The sequence below is a fragment of the Mya arenaria genome, chromosome 11, assembly GCF_026914265.1.
Source record: "Mya arenaria isolate MELC-2E11 chromosome 11, ASM2691426v1".
Taxonomy (NCBI): domain Eukaryota; kingdom Metazoa; phylum Mollusca; class Bivalvia; order Myida; family Myidae; genus Mya; species Mya arenaria.
Genome location: NC_069132.1, coordinates 56,720,963 through 56,736,235, shown reverse-complemented (window position 1 = coordinate 56,736,235; position 15,273 = coordinate 56,720,963). Strand labels below are relative to the sequence as shown.

Below are 15,273 nucleotides of genomic sequence, written 5' to 3'. Positions count from 1 at the left end.
CCAATAAGGCCTGTAGAAATGGGAATTTAAGCTTGTTTGTTTTGCGAAGAGAACAGGGGTTTCAAAATGAACCTTTAGCCTGGCAAAAAACAAATGAAAAATGTGTCGTCCCATCTAGATACTCTTTTACTGCCCTTTTAAAACCTGTTGTGGTAAGTCTAATAATTGTACAGCTATTTCCCTGGCTCATCTGGAAAAAAAGAAAAGGAATAAAAAAACAGACTAGTAATAGTGTGGGTACTGCGGCAATCTTTTTTCGTGCATGGTGTAGATCTATTTTTTGCATTTGGCTCAGACTTTAGATTCAAATTTGATTTTTATTAATAATACTTAATGTTCTAAGTGTGTCTATGTTTCAGGTGTGCGTCTGGATCGTGTTCGTGGTGGCAGACAGAAGTACAAGCGCTCGCCTGACAGCTACCCTTATGTCCAACAGATCTTTCCCATCGTGAAGAAACAGTGTTTAGACAATGCCATCAACAACCACTCATATAGCAGTATGTGTCGCTTCTTCATTAGTTTCATTAGTTGAGTCGGTTAATCACCTTTGAATATATATATATGTGCCAATCATTACAATTTTTTCTATCATGTTGTATGGGAATGGCTTGATCGTGGCTTTCGATGACTCTGCATTTTAAGGTGCATGATTTTTTTGGGTGCAATAATTTTAGCTTGTCTGATATTAAAACAAAAATATTATAGTTGTTTTATATTCCTAAGAAAAATAATTCTACAGCAAAAATTGTACCTGAGTCTAATTTAATTTGTTCAAGGTCAGTTATAATACTATATATAATATAAAGTGGATTTTTTTGCTTTATATTGAAAAATAACAAGTATTTTAGTGATATTTGTGGCCAGGTGTGCATTCAGCAACCATAGAAAGCATTTTTGTTTTTACGAATGTTAAAATCTGAAATCTTTGCAATTTTGCTCTTTTAAGTAAGCTTTGATTGTATCTTTAGCTCAAGGTAGACTTTTTTAATTAAATGTTTTTTTGAAATTGAGAGAAAAAAATGCCTTTATAAATTGTTTTTTGTAATTAATAGTTACATGGCCACAAAGTCCCCAGTCAAAAAATATCGCTTATATTTTATTTTTATCTTAACATAAATCATATGCTTTTTATGTTTTGATCATTAAAATCAAATGAGTTTATAATGAATTGGTTTCTTTTAATCATCTATCAAATGTTAACCAATATTGTGATCCCATTTGAATTGAAACACATTGATGGATCTTTACTCTCGATGCACTTACAGGCAAAAACATGCATGTTGACGTCATCAGTAATAGGCTTTTGATCATGCATTTAATGTATGCATTTGAATGTTTGACATTGAACATGAAAGAAAAGAGATAGAATATCAATCACTTGACATCTTAAGAGACATTAATGAATATTAAACACAAAAAAAACACACTAAAAATAAACCAATTTAAATCAAGGCAAGATATATATGCTTTGATTGTGGCGATTGAAACAGTGCCAAAATCGAGTATACAAAAAAATCTGATTAGTTTTATTCATAAGCTAAATTATGAAGCAATGAGGTTTATATTTCAAAACAGGCATATAATGACTTTGTCTGTGTCAAATAATTTGACACAGACAAAGTCATTATATGCCTGTTTTGTTTATATTTGTTTTATTAATATGTTTTGTTTAAAGGGTTTTATGTCATCAGTCATACAGGGGGTTATGGATTTATAAGATCATATTCTACTTTTCCATTTTTGATGGTGTCATTGTTGCATCACTTTTCAGAACAATGTTTATATTTCAGAAACACGGTGCATTGCATGCTTTAAACATTTGCTCTTCATCAGCTTAGCAAAAAATCTTCAAATTTTATCATTTTCACATGGGCATGAGTGATATCATTATTAGCCTAGCTAGCATTAATATGTTTTGTCCTTGACTACATAGTATTGTTATGTCCTTCACTCCAAAATGGTGCTTTGTCCTTGACTCCATAGTGGTGTTATGTCCTTGATCCAATAGAGATGGTATGTCCTTGTCTCCATAGTGTAGTTATGACCCTGACTTCAAAGTGGCATTATGCCATTGACTCCAAAATGGTGCTATGTCCTTGACTCCATAATGGTGTTATGTCCTTGATCCCATAGAGATGGTATGTTCTTGACTCCATAGCGGTGTTATGTTCTTGACTCCATAGCGGTGTTATGTCCGTGACTTCATAGAGATTGTATGTCCTTGACTCCATAGTGGTGTAATGTCCTTGACTGGTGTAATGTCCTTGACTCCATAGCGGTGTTATGTCCGTGACTTCATAGAGATTGTATGTCCTTGAATCCATAGTGGTGTAATGTCCTTGACTCCATAGTGGTGTAATGTCCTTGACTCCATAGTGGTGTAATGTCCTTGACTCCATAGTGGTGTTATGTCCTTGACTCCATAGTGGTGTTATGTCCTTGACTTCATAGAGATTGTATGTCCTTGACTCCATAGTGGTGTAATGTCCTTGACTCCATAGTGGTGTTATGTCCTTGACTCCATAGTGGTGTAATGTCCTTGACTCCATAGTGGTGTTATGTCCTTGACCCCATAGAGATGTTATGCCCTTAACTCGACAGTGGTGTTATGCCCTTAACTCGACAGTGGTGTTATGCCCTTAACTCGACAGTGGTGTTATGCCCTTAACTACATACTAGTGTTATGCCCTTTTGACTCCATAGTGGTGACAGCCCTTGACCCCATAGTGATGTTATGCCCAAGACTCAACAGAGATGTTATCATTTATGTGAAGTTGGCTGGCAGCTCTCCTGATTATACTAATATCATTGCTTGGTTGCATGCTATCATCCCACATAATCATCACATGTTGTTTTCTTATTCTGTTACAGCGAAACGTTATGTTTCAGTTGTGGACAACAAAATTCTCCAACAGTTGGTCAGCATAGAAGGACAGCTTGAGAAACTGTACGCGCGGGCGGACCCAAGCGTTCGTGACGATGAGTGCAAATTTCTAACAGTTTTGTCTGACCTCGCCGACCGAGAACTTGTCATTACAATCAGCTGGGCCAAACAGGTTCCAGGTATAAAACCTTTAAACAATTTCACCCCACAGAAAACAAATTAATTTAAGTTTTCTAACTTTTTCTGGCTGATCACCTAAGCGGCCTTCATCAGTAGTGAAAAACAATGATATGTTTGAATAAACGTAAACTCATATAATTTGAAGAAAACATTTATGATCAGTTAACCAAATTATATTTTTTTGGACTTTTGAATATAGATAACACAATCAAGATCTTAAAATATTTTTAGTGTAGAATATTTAAAATCAGGTGTAATTTTAAGAACATTTTACCATTCTATTACTAATTGTCAATGAACAAGATGGTTATAAAACTGTAATTATCGAATTCAATATCCAACTCATTTAACATTGAGCTTTGGCAAGAAAAGTAATTAAGTTAAGTACTTAAAGATATTGATGTAAGTTGGTTAAGCTCTCTTGTAAGGGCGTATATATCTTCAGTGCTGTTATTTCTACAATAAGCCGCTCATATCTCACTTCAGAAATTAAAGTCTATTCAGCTAATTGTAGTGGTAGTGGTAGTAGTACATGTAGTTGTAGTATTTCTATTGCTTTCCTTCTATTTAAGATATTATTTTCTCTATACAGGTTTCGCCAGCCTGAGCCTTTCGGATCAGATGAATCTCCTGCAGCACTCCTGGCTAGAGATAAACCTTCTTAACCTTGTGTATAGGTCCAGTCCTTACCACGGCATCCTCAGGGTATGTATATGGTAGTGTGTAACCTTCTTGTACAATTATGGTAGTGTGTAACCTTGTGAACAGGCCCAGTCCTTACTATTCCATCCTTAGGGTATGTATAATTCTTGTACAATAATGGTAGTGTGTAGCCTTGTTTATAGTTGCAGTCCTTACCATGGCATCCCAAAGGTATGTATATGGTAGTGTGTAACCTTCCAGTACATTTATGGTAGTGTGTTACCTTTATACATACGGTAGTGTGTGGCTTTGTGTACAGGTGCAGTCCTTCAGAGTAAGTATATGGTAGTGTGTAACCTTCTTGTACATGTATGGTAGCTTGTAACAAACAAATACATTTTCCATAAAATTTCAGCTTGTAAAAATAGTGTTGGATTGATTGGCAATAATGTAGCATTGTATAAAAAACATAGGAATTGGTGTGATGCTGATTATAATTCATGCCGTGGCATCAAATTTATGACGCTTAACATGACCATGACATTTCTCCTGTCTATCACACAGATTGCAGAAGACTACAAGCTGACGTCAGAGCAGGCGGAGAAATATGGGTGTTCCCGCGAGCTTGACACTCTCACCAGGAAGATGTGCAAGAAATTCACGAGTCTAAACATCACGCGTGAGGAGTACCTTCTTCTCAAGAGTATCATTCTCTTTAACATTGGTGAGTGCGAGTAGTGGGTGATTATCCTGTAGGGATGGGGGGAGTTTAAGCATTAGAAACCAGGATTACCTTCATCTCAATAGTATCATACTCATCTAGATTTGCAAGTGAGGGGGTAGTGGGTGAATATCCTATAGTGATCTGGGGTTTGGGAGGTGAACATCACATGGAAGGAGTACTTTCTTCTTAAGAGTATCATACTATTCTATATTGGTAAGTTGTGTAACAGGGGCTGATTATCATGGCATATGGTATGAGGGGTGGTGGTGACTTAGTTATTGTATTCAGTTAACTATGGAAATTCTAGTGAAATTGAACGGTGATTTTGTTTAAAAAAATAATGATATAAAATAGAGGTTTTCACCATGTATTTAATTAAAGTTATATCTTCCTTGCAGATGTAGTAACAGAGCGCAGTGATGCAGGCAAGTCGATTCAGGAGAAGCTTCATGAGTCTCTCACCGATTACGTCAAGTCTCGCAGCAATGGCGGGCTGAAACGTGTTGGCCAACTGTACCTTCTCTTGCCAGCAATGACCCACCTGAAACTTCTCGCCAAGCAGTACTGGTTTGATGTGAAAAAGAGTGGGAAAATCATGATGCACAAACTGTTTCTTGAAATGCTCGAAGCGGACAGCTGATGTCAGCTTATCAGCTAGATCTGTGCTATTGATTGTTGGGACTTCAGACTTCATTACCTTGAGTGCCAGTTGTGAGCAAAAGGGGCTCTTCTCCCTATATGTGAACTTGAAAAGTGCGAGTTATACTACAACCTTACAAAATGTTACTATGCTACAAGAAAAAATCTTCAGTTATAAGCTTTTAATTAGAAATTTGATTTTGTAGAATCAAGTGTCAATGTAATAATCTCTAGTAGGCGAATTCAGGAATTGAAATAATTCAATGTTACAGAAATTGTTTCAACGATGAGGAATACATATACAATTCCTGGTTGCACTCAGATATAGGAAACTATTGCACTAACAAGATATCTCATGAGGTCGAAGCAGGGCTTGTTTTATCACAGCGGTGCTCAAGTTGTATATTTCATCGCTCATTGCTTGTGGCAGTCTTCGCAGGACGACGCAGGCTCAGCCAACGAGATCATGCACGTAATTTCAAGGATCTCAGCTCATCGCTCATCATGTATATCAAAGGACGCTTGATACAAGTGCGTGAAATTCAAATACTACAAACTTTTACCGTGGGCGGTTTCAAACCTTACAATGTGTATATCTTAGTTTAGAAGGTGTATCGAAATGCCACCCGCGGCAGGGTTTTTTGTATCATTTTCCCCATGCCGGTAGATTAGTAGAAACGTTTTCTAGTGTGATATTTTTGAAGTTCAACATGAACTCTAGATTAGTGTGATATTTCTCATTACAGAGCCATATCATCGTAATCATACGTCCATTTCTTCGATTCCACTCCCCACACACACTCAGATCCCATAAACCATTTCAACTTTGACATTTTAGGGCAACTTATTAAAAATCTCTGATATTTATTTTACTCTTAGGTTCCTTTATTATATATAGTCCGCACTTAAGTTCAAAGTTCAAAACAAAATGTCTAACATACATGCGTGAAATCTTGCCTACATTGAAAGAGATGAAAATACCCACATGCTTTGGGCAAACCGGGGCTTTGAAAAAAATCATTTATATTTGGGCTTTTGGCTTATAATCTCATTCTTATAGGAATTCAAAGTATTCAGACTTGTTCCTGATACTTTTGAGATTTATGAAACTAAGATTGAAATCCAGTGTCAAAATTACATAACAAGGCACATTTCATGATTGGTTAAGCATTCATTTTGTAGTGCACTCGTAGATTTCACTGTAAGAATTTGTAGTGCACTTATAAATGACGTAAAAATTATGTAGTGCACTAGTCAATGACAATGTAGAAAACAGACAATATTATCTGTATTGAAAGAAACAATGCTATCCTTTTTTCTATGCAACCTCTAGTTTATTTATAATGTTATGTAATTGGTCCAAGACCATTAGTTTAAAATATCAATAGTTCAACTTTCATTATCACTGCATGCAACATTAATTTACATGGTTTGAACAAATATGGATATTTATATTATTAGTTTGTGTTTTTAATGCATGTATTTGTAAATATCAAAATGAATTGCCGTATCTATTGAATCAAAGCTTAAACATTTAACTGCTTATGGTTATATTAATCAAAGTAGATTATTAGAGTTTAAGATTTGCACTTATTCAATAAATGCTGCATTATTCATGAAATGCCGTGTCCACAAAAAAAAGCTTAGAAAATAAAATGTATGAATGAGTCATATGGGGAAGACGGGGTAAGCATGAAATCTGTTGTTTATATACCTGTATTTATATGCCTACCAATCAAACTGGTTATATGTAATAAACTTACTTATGCAAAAAAAATATGTTACAAAAAATAGAAAAAAAAATACAAAATGGAAAATTGTTATAAAAAGTAAAACACTTAAAAACTGGTCTCAATAATATTTGTTACAATACCATTTGGAAATGTGTTACCAAATCCTTACCACAGCATTAATTATTTTGTTGTTCATAAACTAGCAATAACATTCAATTATGTAATTAATTATTAATTAATGTATTGTACCTAATATTTTTGATGACCAAACAAAAAAATTATAAAACGTGTGAAAAAAAAATAAATACAAAAAAATTGCAAAACGAAAAAAACAAACAAAAAAAATATTAAAATTAGAGGAAGAAAATCATAAAAAAAAATATAAAAAGTTGAAAAAATATATATAAAAAAAATAGTATATTTTATCAGTAAAATTAAAAAAAAATACAAAAAAAAGTAAAAAATCCCTCGGACATACGGCGACTTGTTCATGTACAACTCATTAATCTGGTTCATTCCCATATCCAAGATAATGTGTGATATAGGTGTTTATTGTCCTGTATTCATGTTTAGTCACCTTTTTTGTTGTTTTTAGTTATTGATATAATGTTTTAGTGACTTTTTTCGAAAACAGCTGTATCAAATTGGTGCAATGTTGGGAATAATATAATCTATAACTTTGTTTTTAGAGCAAGTTAATGATATACTACCACAATGTGCTTAAGCATGCCTTGTATGTATCTATTTATAATGTACACAATGGCTGCATCTTTTCAATGAACCTATGGTATTTTTTTCTCAAAAGATATTTTGAAGTAGTAATACATCCATTTAAAAAAGATTTGCCAGTACTACAAAGATTGGGTGATTTGGGCAGTTCATTTGTGACATTGATGTTATAATTAATGGAAATTGTTGATTTTAAGATGTGTTATTGAAGGGGGGCTCCATTATGTACAATATACTATTAAAATAATACAGCAAGAAACGCTAATGAAAGTTGGTACATTAGATAAATACTGTAAATGCTTATAAGTAACCATTTTACAAGTTAGATATGCCTGAAACGCTGTCAGTTTTGGCACAGCTGTTTTCCAATTTGCTTCACTTTGTATACTGTATAAGGTCCCCTTATAGATAGATTGACATTGTTTTCCCTGTGCTATGAGAATTACTATTTACTAAGGTGATTATATATTCTGTTACAGTGACAGGCGGGTGATAATATATTTCCTTCCATGTTGCTGCGTTAGGGTAACAGGTCGTCTTTCAGTTACATGTATAATTATTGTTTCAATATTCCCAGTTGTTAAATTATAAAAAGTTGTATCTAGATACCAATTGTCAGGAACAAAGTTTAAAGCAGTCAACAGAAGGCATACAAGTCTTACTTGATCAAGTTTTCTGGGGATTTTCTTTTAATTGAGGGGATTCAAAATGTCTTAAGAACCTACCAAAGTCCTGTTAAGATGTGGAGTTCTGCATTGACCTCTCATTTTTTATGGTAAATTTGTAAAGTTACTTTAAACAATACATTCTTTAGTCACCCTTTAATTTTCAAATAATATGCTAACTGAGTGTAACTCAGTGACAAATAATACTGTAATCTAACCATTCCTTGTAAGCTCTACTGGCCAAGGGCCAAACGAGCTTATGCCATGGCGTGGTGTACGTCGTCCATGCTTCAGTGAACAATTGCTTGTACAGTGTTCAGTTTGAATACAGCAACCTATACAGTAGTTAGCAATCCATGAGAGCCCAGTCCCATTCTTACATGACTGGAATAAGGCCCTTGAAATGCTGCAGCCCTAGTAGCATTTATGTATTATTGTAGTAGTTCTTTCCCTTTGCCCTTTATGAAACATATGGTTCACTGATTGCTTCCCTTTGAATGTAAGTAGTATATAACCAAAAATTCATGCCAGTAGAGCATAGGCCCTTGTTGGCATTTTCTTTTTAAGTAATATCACATAATTGGCTCTTAGGCTATAAAACTGTTATTGCTTGAAATACAGTACTATATATTTTGCTAAATGAATTGTGTGTGGCTGATGCCGAACTCCCATTTCTTATGTGGCCTTTTCTAATGTTTACCTTTTGTGTTTAGGTACCAAGAGACATTCACATTATAAGTTATTTATTCACATTGTAAATATCATTAAGATATTGCATTTTATTTAACGTATATACATGTAGTTTGACACATGTTGTAAATATTTTTTGTACTGATTTAACGTTTTGTTGCCGTTACATTAAACTTTACAAGTGTTAAAGTAGGTAGATTAGATTTTAAAACGACATGTGTTGTTTAATGTATACTTGATATGTGTATACAATGTGTGTTGTTAATGTATACTCAATATGTGTATACACATAAGGGAAGGGCGTGTAAATCAACACGATATTACAAGGTCCTGGTCACCATGTAAACAGTTTACATTATGTATAAACCTAACCCTAAGGACCAGTTTAGGTGTGTTATGGTAATATATCAAATTTGAGGCTATCATCCTCACGTTTGCCTGGCGTTTTATTATGATTTGACCTAGCTAGATTACCATATCCCTTTCCAATACCCTACAAATTAATACCCTACAAATTACTATTAACTTATATAAGTTAAAAAGAATAAATCACTTTGACAGTTATTGAAATAAGATTTAATCAACATCTTGGTTTTTTTTTGGTATTTGTATTTTAGATATGATAGTTTGAAATCACCAAGGAAACATAGGGCATTTGCACATCTGTCTTAGCTTTTAGTTGAGTACAATTCTAAGCCTGGTGTTTAAGATAATGGGTTACATTCTTGCTAACCACCAATGAATATTTGATTGTTTGATATAACATGTAGTTCTAAACACAATGGTGCCATCTTGTCATTGAGCGTTCGATGAAATATCGGGTCTTATAATGGCGAAATATTGTGTGTACAACAATATATCAAGAGTGCAAAGTATAAAGTGTACAACGAAATATCAAGCGTACGACAAATTATCAAGTGTTAAACAGAAGATAAATCATAGAACAAAATACCAAGTTTATGACAATATCGAGCATACGAAAAAAATCGTATGATCACACATTTCAGTTGAAAATTACGTTTAGGTCATAAATTGAATTTGAATGAGTTACTTACAAATTCAAACTAGCTCTGTCGTACCTGACCAATCTAACAATTTCTTTGGACAAAGGAAATATAACTACAAAGGTATACCGATTCGAAAAAATGATAATTCGAAAAGCCCATTAATAAGATGGTCCAATTGTGTATTTATAGAAGTGATTTCCAGTGTATCTGATCTGTGATTTGAATTGAAAGTGCTAAAAGTAGCTACAAAAAGCATTGCCCATTCCAAGCTTAAAGTTCGTAGAAACTTCGTAAAATTTATGATGGTGCCAAAAATTATAAGAAATTAAAAATGAAAGGAGTAGCTTTAAAAGTGAGTTTGCAAATTAAAGACAGCATTTTTTTTTTTTTTTATATTTGCAAATACATTCCAAGTTTGAGCGATGTTATGGGTTCTGCTAATTTGTAACTGCTTTATAACAAGTGTGCTAGGTTAAAACAGGGGATATATAGAAGTATTGTTTTCTTACCAAATGTTTTGTAGATAAATAATATAACCTTCCAAATTTAATCCAATACTTCACTCTTTGTTTTCATACTCAGATTTGTGAGAGCAAAAAACATCCGTACTTTGGTATTTTCTGTTACCAATACAGTATATTCATAGTTTATTAGTCATATCTGTTAACTTGTGTTTATGTATTACAATTATTGACTGTGGTATTTAAGTTTGCTCAGATTTACATACACGTAATGTTTATGTCATACTCAAACGTAGATTTTTAGCTCATCCGTTTTTCGAAGAAAAAGGTTGAGGTATTGTCATACTTCTTGGTGTTGGTGTCGGCGTTGTCATTGTTGGGCACAAATCTCAACATTGGCCATAACTCAAAATGGGTTAAAGATATTCAGATCAAACTTGGTACATATGTTGCCAGAGACAATACAAACATGTATAGCAAGGTCCGTAACTCTTGCTTTAATCATTGTTCAGTTGTGCCCCTTTTTCAACTATAAATAATAGACGAGTGTCGGGTTTGCTTAGCTGAACCCTTGTTGCTTAGTTTATTTCAGAAGCATTTATTTTATGTTCTTATAATGATTATTCAATCAATTAAGATTTATTCAATAGTAGCATTATTTATCTGTTGCCTAATCTTACCTAAGTGTCAGCCTTTCAAACTGATTTGTATAATTCGGCGGATCCTTACATGGTTATTGAAAAAATATAAAAGAAAACAAATATATTAAAATTACTGATTTTATATCTGTGTATTATTGTGATAATTTAAAAATTGATCTGAATGTATATGAACTCTTCTCTTAAAACATGCTCTTTATTTGAACAAATTCAATCAACACACATATACATTTTAATATCAGAAGATATACATTTAAAAACCAAAAAAGAATAGTAAAAAAAATGTACAAAGACGCAGCATTTCCTATCAAAGCCAAATTTGAAATTTAATGGATTCTCATAGATAAAAATGCTTTATGTTCTGGCTGTATGTTTGGCCAAGTAATTTGATGATTACTTAAGTTTATTGTCTTAGAACATGTTATTTAATTGCTCTTGAATTATATATGTGTACACTTAAAATATTTTGACATGGTTGATAGGTATGCAAGGCAGCACTATCCAAATACTTTGTTTTTAATGGTCTTGCCTAGTTTCTAGTCTTTACATACTGTTAAATACCTTGGCTTTGCAGCTTTCTAACTTTGATGAAATACAATAAAATTAGAAGAAGTATAAAGTCCAAACAAACAGACATTTGATAAAAGTTGTATTACAAGATTGAATATGTTCCGACATAAAATACTGAAGTATTATTAGATTATGAAAGTCAGATGCCGTAGAACCAGGCCAGAAATAGCTCATAAGAAATTCATATTGTTGTAGGAATTGATAATGTAAAAGAAATGAACATTTTATATTAAGTTATGCGATCAATGAACATTTTTGTACACATTCATATAGTGAAGTTTACACTGGGCATTTTAACTTGTACCATTGTACATGTATGTAGTCTTTGCTTCATATGAATTTATCAATGATCACATTTTACATAAACATGTGTCAAATACAGTTAGTTCATGTGAGATGATATTATGTCATGTAATTTATTTAAGACTGTCTACTGAGAGACATGTAAGCTTGGATGCCAATGTATGTGTTCAGATCTTATCACAGGCAGTATTTTGTACATTTGAGATGGCATTTTCTGTTCCATTCGTTATGGTCATCACCTGGTATTGAGTACTGAGGCTAACCTTAAAAAATTGTGGGTTTCTAGTGGCCCGAGTTTGATACTTTAATACCAAGATAACAGCATATAAGGTCAAAACTGATTTGCTGACTCCAGTTTTAATGGAAGTTTTTCAGTGTTGAACTTTTGCTCGCTACTTCAAACCTCAATTTTTAAAGTTGGCCTGACAGAACAGTTTCCATATGCCATTGATTTGTTGCCATCTTGTTTTACCTTGGTGCAAATGAACAGTTCCAGCTACAATATAGGCAGCTATTTTTGGACTGGTACTATTTATATATTCAAATTCCATAGCAACAGTGCAGTGGTGTGTGGTTCCCTAGCAACCATATTATTTCCCATAGCAACCAACCATTCCTCCCCCATGTTCTCATTCCGGATCTCTGCTCCTGAGACATTGCCATTGTAGATGTGATAGCTAATTCAGGCCCCTTTTCTCCCTGTTTTAACAAGATTTAATGTATTTTTGCTTGAATTTGTGTCGTGTGATTGTCTAAAGGATGATAGCCATACTTTGTTTAATTTTCATGTATATCTTTGGAATTATTATCAGTAAAAGCATCGCTTGATTTTAATGCCAACAACAACTAAAGTCAGCTATTGCTTTTATCAACAAGAACATTGTTTGATTATGATGCCAACAATAACAAAAGTCAGCTATTGTTTTAATAATTTCTGTTATTCAACCCTTACCAATGTAAGATTATAAGGAATTTGTTGCTCAGTTTTTATTTTTGAACAGACATTCTGCTAACATGCTTGTTTTGGGCTTTAAATATATATATATTTTATTATTTGGCCTCAGTATATTTTGTAGAGCAGCAATTAAAATAGTAATCAAGGTGTTTGTGAGGCACAGAACAGACAACAGAGCCCTCGAGTGTCACGAGCTTTAGTTTGGTGGAGGACCATTGCTACCATGGCAACACAGTTGTCATGGTGATAAGAGGTCGTCTTGATCATGAGCTGTAATTAGTCAGAATGGTGATATTAATTGTTAGAAACACTTTTCTGGCCAAGTATGGCTCATGAGATCTTTTTTCTTATTTATATTAAGCCAAACTTAGAGGTATATCTTTATTATATTATGTGGTTAAGAAAGCAGTTTGATCAAGATAGATATATGGTTGATGCTGTTTGCCCTGGTATATTGATATAGGTTTCTTCATATTTTCATTTATTATAGATTCTGTAACATTTATTTGATTTATTCATACATAATTTATTTCTCTTTCTCTGGGCTTTGGCCCTCTGAGGTAGATTAAACTAGTCATTATTTCTAAATTGTATAAAAACAGTTTCACTTTCAACTCTAATTTCTTATTATCTCTTGCTCTAAAATACTTAAAAAACTATTACATTTGCTGGTTAGTAACATGCTCACACTATTCATTGATTCATTGTTGTTTTTTTGTTACAGTTAATGCATTTATTTAAGTTGCTATCAGGCGCTTTATTCACAACACCACTTTGTTACTTTTTTGATAGTTTAATTGTTTATAGAAAAAATATTTTTAAAAAGCCAACACCACATATTTGTCACAATATATGATTTTTTAGTTACAAGGAATAGATTGTTAGCTTTTATAACTAGTTTCAATTTTCCCATTGAAAATGGTATTTGAAATAATGTGTTGAAAATATTTTTTTATTGTGGGCAAATAGTTCTAATGTGATACATTAAAATGACAACATTAGGATAATTTCAGAAATATATTGTTGCTTATCTACTGTTCAAATTAAATGTTCAAAAACATTTTTAAATTTGTCAAGAATACAAAAAACTTACTGAAACTCTTTTTACATGATTCCTAATATATGTCTCTTTTGGGTTAAACTGTATCACATTTTGGCTGATAAATTGTATTACAAATTGTTGACATTAATTTTTGTTAAACACTTGTCTATAGGAATGTAATTGTGTTTTTTTGATAAACTAAGTATGTCAATGTGTTTACTTAAACAATATAAAGTCTAATAATCATGCCAAAATATTGTTATGATGTTTTTTTAACTGTTGCTTGTTAAGTATTGTTAGCTCGTTATCTAGTACCAATTAATGATATACCAGCGATGATTGTAACGTGACATGTAATGTTTTATATAGAGAAGTCGTTTATATATAGAGAAGGCGTTTGCTTAACACCATGTTTTGTTGCTGTTCAGTGTTGCGTTGTTGTTGTTGTGGATTAGTGGAACCTGTAGGAAATAGTGTTTTCATCAGGTGTAGTGATGTCTTTCCTCTTCATCTCTTACAAACAGGACTTACAGTGTCGTTCATGTGGGATGGTGTTTTACCATACTTTAACAACAGGTTAATTGGAAAACCAGCAAAGAGATGATCATACTCAGTGGTTCATTCTTAATATATCAAAAAATGTCAATATGTTTCCTTCTTTTGATTAAGAAATGCTCGGAGTGTTTTTTAAGGCCATGGTAAATGTTGCTTTGAAATTGAAATTCTTGAGGAGAAAAAAATGTTTTTTACAAACAATAATTCATATTTACAAGTTACACAAAGGTTTTTCAAGAAGTGTTGCTGGAATCAGAAATGAACGACCCGTGAGCCTTCTTTGTATGAGATGTGATTGATCAAAGAATGTTTGTGTTTTGAAGTTAAGTATATTTTTGTTGGTAACTATCAGAAATAAAAAGTATACCTCGGGTTTGTTATATATATAAAGTAAAGAATGGAGCTAATTTCAATGTGTTGTTGTCTTTTTGTCCGGTGATAGGATTCAAGCGTTTGTAAGAAATATGACACATACAAAAGTTATGTGCTTTGGCCCATATTGCGGCCGTCGTACGTAAGAAATAGGAGATGAACAAGAGTTATGTGCTTTTGGCATATTATACGGCCGTCGTTCGTTAGAAGTATGAGACAAGCAAGTGTGGTGTGTTTTTGCCAATTATGCGGCCGTCGTACGCAAGAAACATGAGCCAAACAAGTGTGGTGTGTTTTCCCCCCTTATACGGCCGTCGTATGCAAGAAACATGAGACAAACAAGTGTGGTGTGTTTTCCCCCCTTATACGGCCGTCGTATGCAAGAAACATGAGACAAACAAGTGTGGTGTGTTTTCCCCCCTTATACGGCCGTCGTATGCAAGAAACATGAGACAAACAAGTG

At 33.3% G+C, this 15,273-nt stretch overlaps 1 protein-coding gene across 4 annotated transcripts in view; it reads left to right on the top strand.

Moving 5' to 3' along the window:
* Positions 1 to 14,845, top strand: part of LOC128207816 (steroid hormone receptor ERR2-like) — a 91,441-nt gene extending 76,596 nt beyond the window's left edge. For 3 of the 4 annotated variants that reach the window (XM_052910958.1, XM_052910959.1, XM_052910956.1), the window contains exons 4-8: positions 360 to 497; positions 2,872 to 3,063; positions 3,657 to 3,769; positions 4,271 to 4,430; positions 4,829 to 14,845. In XM_052910958.1, coding sequence (XP_052766918.1) covers positions 360 to 497; positions 2,872 to 3,063; positions 3,657 to 3,769; positions 4,271 to 4,430; positions 4,829 to 5,070 — 845 coding nt within the window. In that variant the 3' untranslated portion in view covers positions 5,071 to 14,845. The remainder of the gene's footprint in view (positions 1 to 359; positions 498 to 2,871; positions 3,064 to 3,656; positions 3,770 to 4,270; positions 4,431 to 4,828) is intronic. The other variant, XM_052910960.1, reaches the window with a different exon arrangement.
* The last annotated feature ends 428 nt before the right edge of the window (positions 14,846 to 15,273 follow it).